This window comes from Echinops telfairi, unplaced genomic scaffold (genome assembly GCF_000313985.2).
Source record: "Echinops telfairi isolate 266 unplaced genomic scaffold, ASM31398v2 ScPeMD7_2565;HRSCAF=3150, whole genome shotgun sequence".
In the NCBI taxonomy this organism is placed as follows: Eukaryota; Metazoa; Chordata; class Mammalia; order Afrosoricida; family Tenrecidae; genus Echinops; species Echinops telfairi.
In genome coordinates this window covers 8253753-8274670 of record NW_022106463.1, presented here as the reverse complement: position 1 = coordinate 8274670, position 20918 = coordinate 8253753, and the positions used below count along the sequence as shown (strand labels likewise).

At 53.3% G+C, this 20918-nt stretch overlaps 1 protein-coding gene and 1 pseudogene across 1 annotated transcript in view; both read right to left on the bottom strand.

The window, feature by feature from the left end:
- The window catches only part of USP12 (ubiquitin specific peptidase 12), a 23830-nt gene extending 13245 nt beyond the window's left edge, over positions 1–10585 (bottom strand). The window contains exons 1-2 of the mRNA XM_045294013.1: positions 10442–10585; positions 5437–5666 (exon numbers count right to left, since the gene is read on the bottom strand). Of these exons, the coding sequence (XP_045149948.1) occupies positions 5437–5666; positions 10442–10487 (276 nt within the window). The 5' untranslated portion in view covers positions 10488–10585. The remainder of the gene's footprint in view (positions 1–5436; positions 5667–10441) is intronic.
- Positions 2053–5012, bottom strand: LOC105979753 (annotated as a pseudogene).
- Positions 10586–20918: the final 10333 nt, after the last annotated feature.

Below are 20918 nucleotides of genomic sequence, written 5' to 3'. Positions count from 1 at the left end.
AGGCTTGAAGATAAACAAGCAGCCATCTAGCTCAGAAGCAACAAAGCCCACATGGAAGAAGCACACCAGCCTGTGTGATCATGAGATGCTGATGGGATCATGCATCAAGCATCTAAGACCCAGAACAAAATCATACCCAATGTGAATGGGGGGATGGGGGGCATGGAGTGGAGACCCAAAGCCCATCTGTAGACAACTGGACATCCCCTCATAGAGGATCACAGGGAAGAGATGAGCCAGTCAGGGGGCAGTATAGCACCGATGAAACACACAACTTTCCTCTAGTTCTTTGGTGCTTCCTTCACCGCACTATCATAGCCTCAATTTTACCTTACAAATCGGATTAGACCAGAGCATGCACACTGCTACAGTTAAGAGCCCACAACACAGGGAATCGAGGATAGATAAACCCCTCAGGGCCAATAAGGAGAGAAAAGATAGCAGGAGGATTAGGGGAGGATAGGGGGAGAAAGATCGATCACAAGGATCAATTATAACCCCCACCCAGGGGGACGAACAATGGAAAAGTGGAACGGAGGGCAATGTAAGATATGAAAATAATAATCTATAACTTATCAAGGGTTTGTGAGGGAGGGCGAGCAGGGAAGGAAGAAGGAAGAAATGGGGAGCTGATATCAGGGGCTCAAGTGGGAAGAGAATGCTTTGAAAATGATGACGGCAGCATATGTGCAAATGTGCTTGACACACTGGATGAATGTATAGATTGTGATAAGGAAGCAAGAGCCCCCAATAAAAGCATTAAAAAAAAGGGTGTATACACAGCTAGAGACAGACAGGCTTCAACAGAGAGACAGATTCACTCGAGAAATGCTCATCCCTCCAGCTTTGGTGGATCAATGCGGTTAGCCCGAATGGTTATTGACTAAACCTGCCGGATGGAGGCTGAGACTTTGAGAAGGAGTCTCAGTCCATACCCTTGACTTTGGGCAGACTGTGCGTGTACAGTGCAGGCCACAAGCTGACCCCCTGGAGGGTGGGTCGGATGGCCGGAATCCACCTGGTATAAATCAGAGCAACGCCCAGTTGTGCTCTGGGAGCCAGAAGGACTGGTAGTAGGTTCTCTCCAAACACTCTCCCCACCTGTGCTTCCTGCCCCGCCTGTCCAGTATCACACACTTATCAAAGCCCTCAGCAATGTCTGGGGCCTCCACATAGCTTCCCACGCCTACCTTTCTCTTCTTCCCCTTCTCACCCACTGCGCGTTTCAGCACGAGGCCCGTCTCTTCCGGAAAATACGACGAGGCTCAACTGCGAATATTCTGACACCCTTGAACACAGACCAAATTCCACAACAAAGGTCACACCAAGACCCACGCGCTCACAGCAACCCTCTTTTGGGTTTTCGAGAGTGTGAATCTTTATGGGAGCAGGCGGCCCCCTTTTCCCCCCTCGGAGCAGCTGTTGGGTTTGAACTGCTGGCCTTGTGGTGAACAGCCCAACATTAACCCAACAGTGCCACTGGGGTGCCTTAGAACTCAGATGCCCCTCTCTTGCTGGACCTAATAAGGGCTAAAATATATAAGGATAAGGGAAGTTTATTGGTTAGCTGGCGTCATGCCCTTCCTTATCTGAAATTACACTCTTGACAGGGGTCGCTTTGCAAGTGCTGCAGCTCCGTGCGTGGTCAGCCATTGGTGGAGTTTTCATTGGGTTGGGGCTGGCTGCCCCCATCACAACCACCCAGTTGCTTCAAACAAACTGACACCTTGTTCTCATTAGTTTCTGTCCGGACATGCATAGTTAGTTGATGCTGTCCATCAATGGGCTGTGTTGTTCTTCCAAACATCTGTCAAGCATTTGTCTTTCTTGCTAAGCACCTTCTTTCCCAGTGACTAGGCTATGGGGTGAACCATGTTCCCCCAAATAAAACCAAAGCAAGCTCACTACCATCGAGTGAATTCCAACCCACAGCAACCCTACGGGCCAGGGCAGAACTGCCCTTGAGGGGTTTCTGAGACTGTAACTCTTTTTTTTTTTTTGGCGTGGGGGGTGGGGAGGGGGGGGGAGGAAGTGTTTATTAAAGGCCCTGACAGACACAACCCTACTTCTCCATATCTTGCTCTGCAGCCTCCTTGGCCCTCTTCGCTCGGATGCCAGAGAGCCGGGCGAAGGTGCGGGCCATGCGCACTCGGGCAAAAGCCTTGAAGTCCTGCTCTTCTTGCACGACAACCCGGGCTTCCTCCTTCTCGCAGACATTTCAGATGGGCATCACAGGTCCAGGAAGCTGCGTGGCCAGTTTGAGTTCCTCCGCAGAGCTATGTCCTTTCCTGGGGGCTGAGGGCTTCCTGGGGAGGAGGATGGGCTTGGAGCGGCACTCCTTCAGCCACTGCACATTGGCCTGCAGGGACTCGGTGGACTTGTTCCGCCTCCGGGGGTCCACAGAGATGCTGATGGTCCAGGCCACCTTCTTGTGGATGTCAGCCACCCTCAGCTCTTCCAGGCTGAAGCCCAGGCCAGTATGGACTTTGGTGTGATAGCACATCGTGGGACAGCACATGATGGGCCAGCCTTGGGCCGTGGGGCGATGCAGCGGGCTTTAGCTTGTCCGGCCTTGCGCCTGCGGATCTTCTATGCTGGTTGGCTGAACCACGTGGATACATGCTGCTGCCAGTCCTTGTGGAAGTGCCATTCAGGCTGGGCGCCAGGGCTACCTACGGCCCTCCTCCAAGTGGAATGGTCGGCGGAAAGTGAGACTGTAACTCTTTATGCGAGTAAGAAACCTCACCTTTTGTCTACAAAGTGGCTGGTGGTTTTGAGCTACTGACTTTGTGGTTAGCAGCAGGCTGTATCCTGCTGTGCCACCAGGGTTCTGCTCCCCAAAGCATGTGCTCTAAGTCCTGACCCACGGTTAAGGAGCCCCGGGGACCCTGGGGGTTAGACCTGGGGCTGGAGATTCAAACCCACCAGCCCACCCTCAGAAGAGAGACAAGGCTGTTTGCTCCTGTAAAGACTTACAATCTCTCCTCTCCTCTGGAGGGAAACATAGGTAGGGTAGGGACTGATGGGTGGCAGCAGGTGGGACTGGCATTGTCGTGGCTGTGCCCGCATTTGGGATGGTTTTGCTGTGCCGTGCTCCAGACAGGCTCAGTGCCGGCTGTGTCTGGTCCATCGCTTCCGAGGCACGAAAGGGACAGAGTACTCAGGAAGGCAGCTGACAGAGGAGCGGGGCGGAGGAGGGGACATGCCATGCCAAGGGAAGATCCCCGAGGGGCAGGATCAGGAGAGAGGCAGAGAGAGACCTTCCTCCAGGGCCCCGGGAAAACACAAGCCTGACCCTGGAGCGCCGGTCTGAGTTTGGACTCCCCTCCTCTGGAACCGTGAGAAAGTGACCTGAGGTTAGGCAGGTCAGGCACCTAAAACCATTGTTGCAAAGAAGGATCCTGCAAAGTCGCCCGCAGAGCTCACTCTCAGGGGATGCGCTGCTTTGCAGCAGAGTGCCGGCACGGTGGTATGGCAGCCCGGTACTGTAGCAGCGAAAGTGCCCAGCTGCTAGGCAGGTGGTGGTGGTTGGAAAGCACCACAGGGGAAAGACATGACAATCCGCTCGATGCTTTGGGTGCCCGAGGGGGCAGTTGTACAGCATCCCTGAGGCCACACTGGAGCGGTGGCTGTGTGTGTTCTCCCTGCAGGCTGTCAGCGAGGCACAGGGAAGACGTGGCATCAACTCATAAGTGGGGAGATGGGGCATGAACTGATGGTGCACGCCAGGCTCAAGCCCAGGGGCAGCGAGACCCAGGGGCCTGCCCCAGATGGGATACAGCGAGAGGCGCCACACAGCCACGCAGGGTTCCTGCTGCCAGAGCCCAGTCTGCGCCAGGCAGGAGAGCACGTCACCCCACCCAACACGGCCACCATGAGCAGAACAGGGGCTGCATTCCCAGCCTACGTCAGTGCCATAAGCCACCACACAAGCACGCAGCATCAGACCCCACAAAGGCTGATGAGCCAGCCCAGATATGCAGGTGACACACCAAGCTCACGGGGAGCGAGGTTCTAACTCTGCATACAGAAAACAAAAACCGCCCACGGGCCATGACGGCATTGTGATAAACAGAGAGGGCTGAAGTCATCAGAGCCTCCCTTTTCCTGGTGTCCATGAACACAGCTCATGGAATTGTCAGCCAAGGAAATAAAAGACATACCGCCCTGGGAAAATCAACTGCAAAGTGTTAATAAGCAAAGATACAACTCTAAGGGCTGAGGGCCGGCCGACCCAAGCCGTGGTCTGGTCCATCGCCTCACACACATGTGGAGGCTGCACGGCGGCTGAAGAAGACGCCGAGATAACTGATGAATCTGTGAGAACGAGCCGGCGAGGAGGAGCACTGAGCGCCAAACACACCCGCCTGCAGGGGAGCAGGGAAGCCCGTCCTGGACGAAGGGGGTGGCTCTGGGGAGGGGAGGATGGCGACATTCTGTCTCATAGGCTGATTGATGTGTTGCCAGGAGAACCGTCCATCCCCAGAGATGGGCATTTGTTCGGTAACACAGAGAGACATGGGAGGGACGAAGGCCCGCGACCAGCTGGATCGACATCAGGGCTGCAACAACGGGCTGGAGCACGGCAGCCCCCCAGCGGGAGGCAGGAGTGGCAGCGTGGGGTCTGCTGTGTGGGGGTCTGCCGGGAGCCGGAACCAAACCAACAACACTCCACCATGACAACGTGGCACGAGGTCAAGCCAACGGCCGACTGTACTCAGGTGGGGAGAAGAGGGAGACGCCACCGGCTCCACTGACAGATGGACAGGTACTCGCGTCAATAAGCGCTGGTCCGATCTTTGGTTCCTTACGTGACAATCAGCTAGCATGCGAAACATACACACAGGAGTACTAGGCTATCTGACCGCCCCCCACCCCCACCCCAGACACACACACAGCCAACTGCCCCTCGGCTCCTCTCTACAAATCATCCAACACGCACATATGTTCTCCTCCTCGCCTATGGGCAAGACGCGGTCCCTCTTCTCCCCGCGATAAACAGCAAAGGGCATTGTGGGAGAAGAAAGAGAAATCCACACATCGCCTGGGCCATCAAGCTCCAGTGAGCTTCACCGAGGCACGCAAGTCCCACGCCGCAGCTCTCTGGCCTCAACAGGAAAAAAACTACACCCCAGTTTTCCAACGTCTATTAAGTAGCTTTTCGTTACCTCAGGTGTTCATGGCCCACAGGTAACTTTACTGAGATTCATTTCAAACACAAAGCGCTCGCCTGCAAACAAGGTGCTCCTCGTGATGCAGGACACGTGGGCGCCCTGTCCGTGGGAGTGTGGTGTGTGTGTGGGGGGCGTGGGACACCCGCCCCATGGGGGTCGCACCTACAAACGACAACCCCCAAGCCTCTCCCGCGCACGGAGGGCGCCGCACATCACACCCCACGCTTCCCCTGCACCAGCACGTGCCGCCCGCCGTACTTACGGTTTCACAAGTAAGACACCTGGTCTCATTCGTCAATGTTCCCTGAAAGATCTCGTGGACCCACGTGGGGTCTGCTGCGCCACTGTTGTTCTCGCGGTCCGGGTGCCCGTTGGGCAGGCGGCCATTTTGCTTCTCCTGCTTTCTTTCTTCTTGCAAAATATCGGCGATTGTGTTGAGTAGATAATTTAAGAATTCGTGGGCATCTTGCTGCATGTAGTTGTCAAAAAGCTCTGAAAAGGATAACAACGCCCCTGGATAATTAGATCAGAATCACTAACGCCACACAAACGACAAACATGTTTTAAAAAGCACAATCTGGTACCCTGTCACAACTGAGTCCAGGTGTTTGCTGTATTACAGACAGGCAATGGGCAAGACCCACAGGACTTTCACACCTAAAAAGTTCTGGCTGAATGTGAGGGGCGGGGGAGTTGGGGTGAATGAGGATGTCTACCAGAACATCAACAGTTTTTCGGTGTAGGAAACCCAGGACTGACAAACCTATAGAGACAACGACTAGAATAAGAGTTCCCTGGGGGAGCCGCGATCAAGGAGTTCGAGAAGAGAATGTTCTGAAACCGATTTTGGTAGCAGTTGTGCAATACGGCCTGACGGGATTGAACTGTGGAATGGTATGATGTCTGGATTAGCTCCTAATAAAATGGTGTGCTAGTCCGGGTTAACTAGAGAAACAAATTCACAGACAATCATATGTGTATAAGAAAGAATTTTACATAAAAGAGCAATTGTAAATTGAGAAAACATCCCAGCCCAGTCCAGATCAAGTCCATGAGTCTGATATTAGCCCATATGTCCGATACCAGCCTAAAAATTCCTCTTCAGACTCAGGAAACACATGCAATGATGCCAAATGCAGGAAGATCACAGGCCAGTGGGTGGAAGGTCTTGTGGATCCTGCGCTGGCAGCAGTCTCTCCATGTGGCTCCTCCACCTCCAGGGCTCTAGCGTAGCTCCATATGTCTCCTCCACAGGAATGCCTCACTGGGAGTAAGTGTGTGTCCTGCCTCCAGCGAGCTATTTATCTCTGCAGCGCCTCCAAATGAGGTCATCAAGCTGCGAACTGATTGACAGTCTACACTCCACCCCCCCTTCCCTCTTTAGTCTCAAATTGACAACAGATTATGTAACTACCACAAATGGTTTGGAGAAATAAGTAAATTAAAATAAATGTTTAAAGACCATGAACAAACAATGCAAACTAATCCATTAAAAGGGAGCAAACAATATCCCTGGTAGCCACCTGGGGTAGGAAACCTTAATTTTTCTTAGCTCCCTGAATCTGTTATCACACAAACATTGCAGGCTGGCAAGTTTAAAAAGCAAAATGTCTGCTGTCGACCTCTTGCCAATGCCTGGCTGGCTGCTCCATCCCCACAGGCTGGGACTGGGCAGATCGAGGCGAGGCCGGGAACCTTGGGGTTTGGTGTGGGGCTCAAAGTTCCCCGAGGGGATGCTGATGCACAGGAAACACATAGGACAGAAACCGTTTGTCAAGCAAAGAACGTGCTCATCCCCAGTTTGTGTTCCTGCTGTTCTTACTAGCCGTGAGCCCCCACCCCAGTCCAGGGCCTTTCTATTAGCTCACGATGCCAGGGCTCGTTGTGCGTGGGCACGTACTTAGGGGGTAAGACAGAGTGACAGCATGGAGAAGTCTTTTATCGTGGTCTTTAGGTGCTCACACAACGCGCGCAGGTGCTAGCGACACCCTGGGTTAACGTGGAGAGCAGCGCCGGTTACTGCTGTGGCTGAAGCGTTGGGACTTCAGAGTAGGGTCTGGTTTGGTCCCCAAACAGGTCTGTGGGACTGACTGTCACTAGTGAGGAGGCCGGGCGAGAGGGGTGAAGTCCCCCGAGAGAAAGCAACAGAGGTGGATTCGCCACAGCAGGAAGCCAGCAGCCGTATGAGCTCACTAATTAAACGAGAAGCTCCACACAGCAGCAGGTTCTCTAGTACAACTCACCGAGAAAAATTACCTCCTTAGAAAATTTTTATTTTTAGCACCTTCATGTACATTTAAATTCTAGAAAGAGTACGGTTACTACTTTTTAAATTCAGAAGAGAATTTAGGGGAAGCCTTTCTAAGGAGAAATGGAACAAAATAAATGACACTTTAGACAAACTACAATACAACTGCATATGCTTAAGGCCTAAGCACTAGAAATCACAAAGCTAACTGAAAACTGGTCTTCAACATACATATGAAAGAAAATAGCACAAAGCAGCAAAGCGCTGGAAATCCACAATTTATAGAAAAAGAAGTCCAAAGGGTTAAGAGAACACAAGGGAATAGCTTCCACTGTATGGTAATCAGAAGTCCTGGTTTCTCCCACAGGGACAATCAGGTTGGTTTTTCTCTTCCTTTGCAAGGTGATTATAAGAGTAAGCCAACATCAGTGAAACTACTTTTTGGGAAGTAAAGCAGGAAAAACAAGAGGGAGTGTTCCTACTAGGGTTGCCAGCAAAAGCTTCTTTAAAAGCAGCTCCTACGTAAGGCTGCGTGGGCCTTCCTGCGCCACCGGTCTGGGTTGGAATCACGGGCTGAGAATAAGATCGGCCTCAAGGAGTTACTGAGAGAATTACAGTGGCCTAGAACACAACATTGTCTGCGCTCAAAGATCGTCAGCATGCCCTGCTGCTGTTGTTGTGGTTTCCATGCAGAACACACACAGACCAAGCCAGAAGCCCCACGTAAACCCTAAGGAACTCTGTCTGTATGGCCATCCCACCCCAGTGAAGACCAGCAGCGAGAGACAAGACGGCCACGGCACGTGACGACGCGGACCCCGTAGAGTCTTCATGTCCAGCAGTTCGCAGGACGCCTTTAACAAAACAGGAGGAGGGACCCCAACCACCCGCTCAGGGGGACAGGCAGCACAGAGCAGACGTGCCCATTGCGCGCACTCCAACAAGACCTCGCTTCTGCCCGCTGCTGGGCCTGTGGATGCCTTTCGAGAGGATGCCACTTGGTTCTGTTCCACGCGGACCTGAAGCGGCCCCGGGTGTGTCTGCAGGAACCCACATTTGAACCACTGTTTGTCAGCCAGACAACGGTTACTCCAGTCATGGGACCGTTTTGTACGGACCACTGCTTCTGCGCGGGCAGCTCGGTGACAAGCCTAAGACAGTCAGTGCGACAGCAGGGATTCGGAATGCGCACAGCAGGGTCCCGTGTAAAAAAGCACATGGCAGCAGCATAAACCACTTCACAAAACACAGCTAGTTTCTCCTGCCCTGGATCCCAGCTGGCGGGAACAGGTGAACTGCTCCACAGGGGCTTTCCCAGGCTCAGGCCTCTCAGCCGCGGAGGGTCAGGCTCCTTGGCCCAGGGACCTGTGGGCAGGCTCAAAGCACCCGCTTCTCAGCTCCCTGTCTGCATCCTGTGGAGGCTCCAGGTGTCTCGTACCGACCTGAAGGAGCAGTTACTCCCAAATCACAAGTTCTGGCTGGCTGGTGTGGGTGGGGCAGGGCAGCGAGAGCAGCCCGTAGCTCCTCAGCCATTTTGCACGGACGGACGCTTCACTGGCCGAGGCGCGTCGTCCATCTGTGGCACATTCTCGAGGCACAAAAGGGAGGCCCGCTGGCCAGCCTGCCACCCGCCTATCCTCCCAGAAGTTACCACCCCAGTGACGTTTCCTGGAAGCAGTCTCGGCCTACGTCTATCTGCTCTGTGCCCACGTTTCGCTGGTCAGTGATTATCTGCAGGACCCGCAGGGGTGGCTGGCCTTCTGTCCCATCTTCATCTTGATCTCCCCGGGTCACAGCAGGTGCCCTGGTTCAGCTCCGAGTCCACCCTGAAGGAGCCCCGGGAGCCCACTGGTTAACCACTCGCCTACTCACCAGACCCAGAACCCGCCGGCCGTTCTCCGAGAGCGCCATCAGGTGGCCCTCTGCCCTGCGGGGCTGCTGTCAGATGGACCATGGTAGGGGTCACGTAGCTTCCAAAGAAACAAGCAAGCACACACCGGCGTGGTGTGTAGACTGAGACTTTCGACGGAAGAGTCAGCTCCCACGTTAACCGCAGCAGGGTGGGCATTTGATCTCTTGACCACGAAACCAAACCCACTGCCATCAACGCAATTCCGACTCGGAGGCACCAGCCCCGTAAAGGGTTTCTGAGACTCGTGCTGGGAATCTCGGCAAGTCTGTGCACACCACATTTTCCCTGGCTATCCCTGGGGTGGGAGGAAGAAGAGGCTGTCTGCTCCAGGGAAGAGTCACAGCCTCAACCCCCCGCGGGGCAGCTCCGCCCTGTCCTGCAGGCCCCTGGCAGTGGGCTTGGACTTGCTGGCAGTGAGTCTGGTTTTCGGTCTCACAGGGGAGAGAAGCTGCTCCCTGCGGTCGCTGGAGTCACACGGACCTATGATGGCGGGCTTCGGCTTTTCTGCGTTTGTGTGCCTGTTGGTTGTGCTTTTGTAACCGCAGACTGCTGCATGGCTCATTGGCCCACCTCAAAGAAAGCCATGGTACTTACTTCCCTCCCTTCTCTCTCTCTCTCTCCTGGTGCAGGGACCCTGTTTCTGCCTAGGGCACTTCAGGTGCTGACCACACCCACAGTAGTTACCATGGCAATGGCCTACCGACTGCACAGAGCTGAGCCTTCTGGGAGGCTCAACCATCAGTGGCCCTGGGCCTTTGTGACTGTGGGTGCTCTGGCTAACCCTCGGAGTCCTGGTGGTGCAGTGGGTTGAGCACCGAGCTGCTATCAGGCAGGTCAGCAGTTTGAAGATACCAGCTGCTCCTTGGGAAAAGGCCGAGGCAATGTGGGAACCCCTGGGGCAGGGGCAGGGGCAGGGGCAGCGGCGTCCCACACTGTCCTGCAGGGTGGCTGCTCCGAGCCGGAAGCAGTGCCTGCCAGGACAGTGGGGTTCGGGCTTCGGACCTAACCCTCCCTGCGGCGGACAGAAGCAAGACGTGAGGAAGTAGAAGAATTACCATTTTCTTTCCGTAATCTCGTTATGAACTTCTTAGGCGGTATCACACCAACCTTTCTCTTCTGCGTGGCTATGCTGTGGAAGAGGTCGGCCAGGCATGTAAGCAGGCTCTCCTTCTTGCGAGGCTGACTCTTGTAGGCCAGGACCTTCTCCCGGAAGGGGCGGCAGAAGTAAAGTGCTTGGAGGACGGAGTTGCAGTAGCAGGTATTCCCAAACTAGAAGGAAGGAGGGGGGGGGAAGGCTGGTTAAAGTGGGGCATTTCCATCTGTAGGAGGGAGCTTCTGGGCGTGTGCGGGGAAATTCCACCATCTTTTCATCCCACTTCTCGAACCTGGGGAAGTCCCCTGTACCCTGGAGATGGGGAAGAAGATCGGGGACATCTTACGATGCTCGCACACATTGGAAACAAACAAGCAAACCGGGAGACAGAGAAATCATCATTCTGTGGCTGCAAGCTGGCCATTAAACAGATGCTTGGGGAAGAGGTCCCAGGTTGACCAGGAAGGGAAGCGCAAGCTAACTCATTTGCCCTCATGAAAAATGACTTAAAGGAGGGTGTCATTAAGTCGGGAGATGGGTTCAGCTCTAGGACTCCATGTCACGTCTTCCTTCTCTTTTAAAATTCCCGGTCTTATCGCTAAGACGCCCTAGTGGTGCTGTGGGTTAGGCTAACAGCACCCACCAGCTGCTCCACGGGAGGAAGGTGAGGCCACCTGCCCCCACGAAGATATGCAGTCCTCAGACACCCCAGACCGACGGGGCTGCCACGGCTGGGGATGGACTCACTGGCAGTGGGTCTGCTTCAGGCATTTGTATCAAATGTGGGTTGTGTCCTAAGCATTTTAAGTATCCTACACAGTTAACTATTAATGCTCCACAGTTCAAAAATTAAAATACAAGGGTGGATGGAATTGTCTGTTAAAAAAGAAAAGAAAGAAAAATCACAAGATCCTCTAATATGTTAGAATGTTCTATTAAAAATGTCTCAAGGTGACAGCCAAGTCTAGCCGGAAGTGCCAGACAGCACCACCCTCAGAGCGGAGCCAAGTCCTGGGTGGGTTCCCTCCCAGCGTCCCAGCGCTGCACCTGGGTGGCCGCCAGGAGCACAGGGTTGAGGCTCGGCAGAGCAGACAGCATCTAGGAGATGTGTACAGTGAACCCTCGCCACTTCGCGCTTCGACTTCCGCGGCTTCACTCTATCACGGTTTTTGCGTAACAGCGCATGCTCTGTCATTACTGCTACTGATTGGCTCATACTGTACACGCTTGATGCCATAAATAATATAATAAACAATAAATGATTATTGTAATGTCCAAAATGTTTTACTGTATTTTCCCTTTTTCGTTTAATAAATTGGGTAATATGAGTGTAATGGTGACTAAAAGGTGTTTTTTCATGTCCTCTATGCTTTAACTACGAAAATATTTGATTTACAAATAAGGAATCCTACTTCGCGGAATTTCATTTATCACAGTAGGGTCTAGAACCGATTAATCGAGATAAACAAGGGTTCACTGTATTGCCTTCCTTTCCCTCCCCATTGACGCCGGCTCCTTTCTGCTGAGAAGCACCAGGAGGCCCGGCACAGGGCTCGCGTTACAAGCTGGGCACTGCACAGTCCTTCCGACACAGGCAAGATGGTCAAATACACGCGAGGGGGCTTTGGAAAGTTCGTGAGAAACTGGAACTAAAGGATGATGGCGGGTGCACATACACATGAACACGCATGAACACGTGTGGGTCCTGGCAGGAAATCAGACTCCAGAGGAAGCCAAGAATGCCGGGGCTTGACACCCAACGCGGCTGAGACTCAGTCTCTGGACCGCTCCCTCCTGTTTGAAAGTTTGACTGACTGTTGGTAAGTAAACTTCCGTCCTTAAAGGTAAAAAAAAAAAGTAAGGTGAAAAAGAGATCATGAAACTTTCCCACAAACTCTGAAGTTCCTGCCATACGTAGACAGACGTATATTTGCTCTTACCCTACCCCCAGCAGAAAAGAAGAATGAGTTGTTGGGGCAACAGCAGGGGGCGAGGGACCCAGACTAGACGTGGGGCTCCTGGAAGTGCATCTTGTCATGAAGGGCTCCCTTCGTAGCCCTAACTGTGTAAAAACATTTAGGTAAATCGGAAAGGAAAGGGGGGAGCAACCCCTAAAACTGAAAACCCACAGAAAGAAGTGACCCTGGTGTTTATGTTGACGATCATGTTGATGTCGTGACTACACAAGCCCAAGGAAAGCCGAACTCACTGGTGTCGAGTCTATTCTGATCGTAGAGACGGTTCAGAGGGCAGCCTGCCCTGTGGGCTTCCAAGACCCCAATCGGTAGGGCAGAGGAAAGCCTGCTCTTTCTCCTGCAGAGCGGCTGGTGGTTTCAAACTGCTGGCCTGGCAAACCCATTCATCGCACCAGCAGGGACCCTAAAACAACGTAGGCTGAGGTCACAGCTCCTTCCAGTGTTGTTAGCGGTGTTTCAGTTTAACTCGGGGGAGACACAGTCCAAGAACACAGGAACTGCACACAGAAACGGGACACAGCACTCTCGGTGTCACACTGGCAGAACTCTACCGATGAGCTACACTGATGATTGCATTGAAATGACCATAGATACAGTGTAAATAAAGCAAGAAGGAGTTGGGTAACATCATCAAGATGAAGGCCTTGAGTGTGAAGGAAAAGAAACAGAATAATAAAAATCAGGCAAGTAAGAAAATGTCAAGTGAAATTGGAAACGAGTATGAACTCGTGCTTAAAAAACACCTTAGTGTCTATGATTGTATGAGGGCGAGAAAGGGCGTGTGCGTGTGTACACGTGTGTTCACGTTCCAGCCCACAGAAGTAGCTCGTAATAGCACGTCCTCCTGCTTGTAGACTGGGGTCTCTAAATATCTTTCCCCTCAAAAGGGGGACAGGGAGACCTTGGAGATAGAGGCTGATAAATGGTCTGGGTCAGGAAATGTGCAATATGCAAGATTACGGGTATATTTATGTGTGAGTACAAGAGCCAAAAGATTTAATGCAACACATTAAAACATATCTACATAAAAATCCAAGAATTAATAATGACATTAAACTACAAAACTCTCCCTCCAAGAGTTCCCACGGAGGCTGGAAACTAATGTGTGAGAGGAGTGGATTAAGCGCTGGGCTGCTAACTCAGGGTTGGTGGCTTGACCCCCCAGCCTCTCAGGAGGAGAGAGGTGAGGCCGTCTGCTCTGTAAGGACTTGCTGCTGTCCCACGGGGACATGACGAGTCAGAATGGACTCGGCCGTGGGTTAGGTTTGGCTCCTTGCAAGAACCACAGTTCAGGATCACTAAAGAAATCGTTGGAGGAGTCCTGAGCATGTGTGGGTCAGGAGTCCTGGAGTAATTTTTAAGCCTTGCACCAAAAATATCCCCGAAGTCTTCTTGCAACCAAACAACGATGCAGCTTACAGCCGTGAGTTGATCCCACTGGATTTAGAGATCATGAGCATTTATTACGTCAGTCTCTTCTGACGATGATCTCGAAACTCAATGGGTTAAGATAATAACTTAACCCTCGTGGGTCAGGCACGAGGCTGAGAACTGTAACATAGATGGTTTGGATCCTCTAGCTGCTCAAGATAACAAGATGAGCAACTTAGAGGCTCGGAAACCATGGAAAAGTCCCCTCTGACTTGGAATCAACCTGGTAGCAGTGGGTTTTACACGAACTGTGGATGGAAACACTTGTTTTACAACGTTCCCAACGAATAAAGTCAGGAAGCCTTTGTACATAAACAATCAGGCAACAGCTATCAGTGGACACTAAAGGCTGGGGGGGGGGGTGTCAAGGTTGGTGGGGAACTTTTAAAGGGAGTGATCAGACCCCAAACCCAGTTTTAATTATTTTAACAATAGATTGTTTTTATTGTCCCATGTCCTACGGTCCAGACTTGCCTTACAAAACAAGATAACAAAGCACAACGCTAGGCTTTCCCCAGACTCAGGGAACAGAGTAACACCACAAGAAGGGACAGGCCAGATCCTGACCCTATAGGGCAGCTCCCAGACAAGCCAGTGGCTGCGGAGCAGCTGAGTGTTTTCAAACACTGGCCTTCGGGACACAGCTGAGCGCTTAAGCCACTGTGCCAGCGGGGTTCCTCGGGAAACTCAAGGGTGCCTACATTTTGTAGCGAACCCCAACAACAATCAGCCCAGCGCTTCTGGCTCCACGACTCATTCAGACGGTCTCCGCGCCGAGCACCACGTGATTGTTACAATCAAGTCTGAGAGGCTCCGGCTTGCAGTCCTGCCCAGAAAACATGATTAGGGGGATAACAAGGCAACCTGATTCAAAAGGCAACTTTATCAGAGTAACATCACCTGTTTCCAAAGAATGCGACTGACCATAGCGACCGCTGGGATGAGGGGGGGCTATTTCCCCAGAGGCTCTCCTGCCTGCCTGCTCCCAGTGGCTTCAGAGCCTCCCTTCTCTGCCGCCCAACACTATCAGGCGCAGTTACACAACCACTGGGGCAAGAGACCCAAAGGGAATCTTCCCCCAGCCCCTGCGTGTGTCTGCTGGTCTCTGACAACTGCTCCCTTTGCCAGAAGACTGCAAGTACTGGAGGGTGCCCGGCTACCAGGACTGAAGATTATGATCAAAGGTTCTACAGAAGAATCCTGACAGATGGTGGGGGGCAGTGGGGAGTGGAAGGGGGACTCCAGAAAATGCTGTCACATTCTCAAATGATCCAGACTCTCTGGAGCCACGAGGCTATGAACCCCAAAATTACTGCCCTGGAGTAATTTTTAAGCCTTGTACCGAAAATATCCCCAAAGTCGTTGTCTTCCAAGCAAATAACGATGCAGCTTACAGCCTTGAGTAGATCCCACTGGATTTAGAGACCAGGAGCTTTCACTGCGTAGGACTCTTCTGACGATGATCTCCAAACTCAGTGCGATCTACTCAAGGCTATAGGCTGGCCCTCCTTCTCTTCGGCGTCACCCTGGACGTGCGTATGAGTGACTGATGGTCTGCCCTGCAGCTGGCCCCTGGCCTTGTTTTTGACGGATGGTAGTGACTGACGTAGACATCATCTCTCCCCCAGATGTGGCCAGTGGGGTTCCTGTGCGTCCACACACAGGCGAGGTCCGTGTGTACAGCCATCGTTCTTGCTGCTGAAAGAAGCACAGTGCTCAAGGCAGACGCTCTCTACTAAGGAAGAGACGTCGCTGTGCGGCTGAGGGGCGGAACCAAGCAGGACAAGGTTAGAAGGAATGTAGCTGTGAAAGGAGCCCTGGTGGCATTGTGATTATGAGTTGGGCTGCTGACTGCAAGATCGGCAGTTCGAAATCACCAGCCTCTCATGGGGAGAAAGAGGAGGTGCTCCACTCCCATGAAGAGTTATTACATTCTCGGAACCGCACAGGAGCAGGTCTACCCGGCCCTGTGCTGTTGCCCTCAGTCTGAATCCACTCTATGGCAGGGATTTGGTTGTGGTTGGGCGTTGGCTCTCTAAGAAACTCCAGTGGCACCGTAGTTAGAGCACTGCGTCGCTGGTGGTTCAAAGCCAACAGCTGCTCCTCAGAAACACGTGGCAGGCAGGCTGCTCCTGCAAACACCTGTCGCCTTGGAAACCCTATGAGGCAGTTCTACCCTCTCCGAGAGGGTTGCTAGAAGTCCGGATCGGATCGACTTCCCACCAGTGGTGCGGCTTGGTTTGTAGGACCACGGCGCTGGGGCCTGCTGGCAACTGATCACAGGCTCGGCCACTCACCACACGCTCGGCGAATGGTTAGAACCACAGGCGGCCAGCTCCCAGAAGGGCTCTGTCCCAGGAAACCTGCGGGTCAGGCCTCCTGCCTCCCCTTCTCAAATCAAAAGTGCAGGAAGGAGCTGGACGCACACAAGGTGGGGAAGAATCTCAAACTTAGATCCAAAAGATGGACCATCAAATGGGAGGGTGGGGGTGGGGGTGGACAAAACTGAGACTCGGTCTGTTTCAATGACCAGCGAGCAGGAAATTCAGAAAGACCAAGGGGAGAGATCACACTGACAAGGCGGGGATCGCCCAGAAACTGCCCACAGCAGGAATGTTCCAAGCGGAAAACGAGGAGACTCCAGTCTAAACAGCCCATGGCATCCGTCCCCAGCTCAGCGAAGGGACTGGGGGAGGGGGCTGTTGAGTTTCAGGAAAACCCCGAATTTACCTCCAAGTCACACAGACAAGGCCGCACACCAGAGTGGCAGTAGACCATTGCGTTAACCAGACGAGGGGCTCCCAGAGGGTGCATCGACAGGGGACGACAAGATCACGGGTGCGTTCCATGAGCTAGCTGAAGCCCTCTCGTGTGTGTGTGTGTGTGTGTGTGTGTGTGTGTGTGTGTGTGTGTGTGTGTGTACACTTTCACACATCCACCGCATACCCCCTACCTGAGTGCCCCGGTATAAAATAAAGGACTACAATTACAGAGCAGGTCGACAATATTGTCCGATGACTTGCGAAAGGCAAGGCACAGTCAGAGTTTAAAACGGGGACGAGAGTTATTCCCAAGGAGCAAACGGAATCCTCACTGGAAGGAGGTAAGCCTCCCAAGGGTCGCAACACACTTCTTTTTAACAGTTTTATTGGCACTTAATCCACATGTCATGCAATTCAATAGTTCAATCATATCAGGTGGAGTTCTACATCATCACCAGTCAATTTTTAAAAACATTTTCTTCTTCGTTGTACTCATTGTTATTCGTGAAATTATTATTTTTGTGCCAAAACTATACACAACACAACATTCTCCAATTCATCTATATGTATAAGTCAGTGCCATGATGACACGCTTCATGTTGTACAATCACTATTGATACCCTTGTCCACATTATCCCACCACCATGAACACAGACTCACTGCCCCCTAAGCAAAAACTCTTCCTCCTTCACCCAGTGGTAACCAGTGGTCAAGTCTGGATTATTAGTACTCTACTGGCAGTAACTTTCCTAATATTCACATATTATACACTTTCATGGTTAAATCGCTTTTAAAGAGAGTTGTATATACAATCAGTTCTAAAGCTCCCTCCCCTCTCGCACATTTGTGGTGTGCTCCCCAATGTCCCCCTTCCTCCCCCGCTGAACCACTGCCTCAGTCATTGTCTCTAAACATCCCCTCCTCCTGTGCCTCATAAGCTAGGAAACCTAACAGAAGCAATACAAAACAAAATGAAAGAGAAAGAAAATAACAATAATATCAAGATAAAAATAAAGGATAAGAAAGAAAAGACCACCAACAATATTTAAAAATTCAGAAAAGACATTTCTTTCTTGCAACAATAAAAAATATTTGAGCCTAGATAATTCAGGTTGGATCAAGAGGGAGGTCAACTGATCAAGTATCGTATTTTACCATGGTTCGATCCACCCGGACCCTTTCTGACGGGGGCGTTGACATCATCTCAGGGAATCGTGGGCTCCCCGGAGCTAAGCTATCTGACACATGTCTTAGGACACCCCCTTGGCCTATGAGCTAGATCGTGCTCTGGGGCCCTGCAGACTTGGGGCAGCCTTTGCTTCCCGCCCATCGTCGGGGTGCCTCCCCACGGCCACCTCCAGCGTCGTGGTTCTGAAGGTGAATGGTGAGCAAACGTGGCTTTTCTTCCAGGGAGCCATGAACACATTCCTGGGGCTTCCGGCCGACTCCCGCCCCGAGCGTCGACGGACACTTACATTGACTAATCCGAAATAGTGCTCGTTGGCAGGAAACTGCTCTGGACCAATCTCTTTCTCTAATGCCGAGGCATTGGCGCCCTGCAGAGAGGAAAAGAGAGAGAGCGTGGCAATTAGCGCTTCTCCACGGTCGGTGGACACGGCTCCAGGGACAGGCAGAAGCCGGTCTTGGTGAAAAAGCACAAGGTCTGTCTACGATTCTTATCACGCGCAGCGACACTGGAAGCAAACAAAAGACAGCGCCCTGAGGACTAAGGCGGCGAGGCAGGCCCTGGTGCCTTCCGTCAACTCCTGTGCACCTGAGAGCGGGTGGGGGGATGAGGAAGACGCAGACGCATCCACGCCTGGGAACGGTGGTGCCGGTGAAGCCCCCGAGAAGGACCGCGGACTGCCGGAGAACAAGCAAGTCTGTCTGGGAAGAGGTCCGGCCAGAATGCTCCTTTAAAAAGGTGCTTGGTTTGGGCACGCCCTCAGGAGGGAAGCGGCCCTGGTGATGCGCAGGGGCAGCTCAAACAGGGAAAGCCGCAACAAGAGGGACTGGCACTGTGGCTACAGTCGCAAACGTCACACCCACGGCCAGGCTGATGGTGCAGGCGGCGTCCCCTTCTGTGGTCGCTGTGGGTCAGGACCGGCTCACGGCACCGAACAGCGACCACAGAGATTTACGACGGCTTCACATAATTTCACCGAAAGCTAGGTTTTGAGATCTTTCCCAGGGAACAAGAGACTGGACCAGGAATTGTTCTCCTACTTCGATCCTCTTCTGGCCCGTGGAAACAGAGGAAGCACGGCCCGGCCCGTGCCGTCCACATTGTCACTGTGGCCACTGTGGCGTCAGACCCTGCGGGATGCCTCTGCCCTGAGGCTCGTCTCCCAGCCTTCGGTCAGACAGACGGCAAGCCCCGGCCCTGCACACGCCCTCCCCGCCGCCCCTCTGTTGAAGCCCATCAGCAGGTGCCCTGCTCCTTCCTAGCCCGCCTCAGTCTGGAAGCCCCACAGCAACTGTGCACCACGGGGGACCCTGCTGGCCTCTGGAAGGCCAGTGACAGCTCCCAGGGTCCCACAACACACAAGCCACCAGTGTGACAGGCGGAGAGATGGGTGCTGGCAGGGAAGACACAGAACGCAGGCCTAGCGCCCCAAGCCCTGCGTGTGAGCAGCCAGCCGCTCCTCTCTTGAGTCTGTTACACACACACACACACACACACACACACACACACACACACACACTACCCTGTGGAAGCTGAAGATGAAAGCACGTTTGGTACAGTAAATCCAGATCCGTGTACCATGGAAATTCCTACGAGAACAAAGATGAAAACAAAGTACATGGTGTTATGCAAAAACACCCAACTTTCACTTGAAGGAGTTACTGTAGAAGACCCGCACACAACATGCCCCCCATCATGCTGCCTGTGGGGTCCCTCCACCCAGAACCCCACCCATGTCCTTCTCAGAGCCGTCTCTGTGAGGCAGCATCCGGCCCCTCCTGCTGGCCAGGGGCGGAGAGGAAGGGCTGGTTAAGGGCTCTGCGAGCAGGCAGAGGCGCCCTGGTGGAGAGCGGCTGAGCGTTGGCTGCTGGCGGGAGGTCCGGCTTGATAGGACACGCTGGCCTCTCCTCCAAGTCCCACTGCTCAGGTCTCTGGGCCCTGGGGTCTCCCAGCTCCTCATTTCCAACAACATCCGACTCTACAGGCTCTGCTGGTCTGGACAGGCTACTGACAACAGAATACTGAGTCTTCCCAAAATCAAGGCCAGACAGCTAACAATGTCCTGCCCTCACCTCAGAAATGGCCATCTGAACACCACCACCCGCGCCCCCCCACCCCCCCACCCCGCGGTGGGCACTGAAGTGAGCCCCAAGCGGGGTTGGCAACCTCCTGACATGAAAACCCGTCCTTTCCCTGGTGCACTCACTGCCGTCCTGTCAATCAGGCTCACAGTGACCCTAGAGCAGCGGTCCTCAACCTCCCTCATGCCGAGACCCTGTCAACAGTTCCTGCTGTGGTGGTGACCCGGATGTGGGTGTATCTGCAGGTGGGCAGACCTGCCTGCAGATGGATAGAGTGGTGGTGTCTTGGTTCCTAAGACCGTCAGAAATAGGGTCACAGGCGACCCCTGTGAAAGGGTCGCTTGACCCCTAACCTGAGAACCGCTGCCCTAAAGGACAGGGCAGAACTGCCCCCGTGGGTTTCGGGGCAGACAGCCTCACCTTTCTCTCATGAGCTGGTGGGTTCAAAGCGCTGACTGAGCAGTTACCAGCTCAACGCGTAGCCCACGACGTCCTCAGGGCTCCTCCATCTTCCCACACCCAGAACGAAATGTCCAGGCCACACGAGTCTGCTGGAACCACACGGACACCTGAGCCCCTCCTTCTCATCAGCTAACAAACCCCACTGGAGGCGCTGCTGCTGAGCCGAGGCGGGGAAGGGGCACTCACCAGAGAGCTGGCCGCTTCTGAACAAGTGGCCGCTGGACACGAACAACTGGCGACTGAGCAGCTGCCGCTGGGACAGAGCAGCGCAGGCGCCCCAGGACCCAGGGCTAAGGAAGTCTCCTGGCCCACACCGTCCACATCGAAGGTCAGAATGTGGCTTTTTTTTTTTTTTTTTTTCAGAATGTGGCTTTTTTAAAATGCCTATGACGACGTGCTGCCGTGAATCGCTGAAGTGCGCTCAGTCTGCCCTGCCTCGGGCCAGCCGGGCGTGCCGGGCTTACACTGTGACCTGCAAGGTCAGCAGGAGGAAGATGAGGCCGCCTGCCTTCCTGCAGGTTACAGTCTCAAAGCCCCGGGGCAGCTCCGCTCTGTCACAGTACGGGAGCTGGCCTCCTGGCTTGGTGGCACAG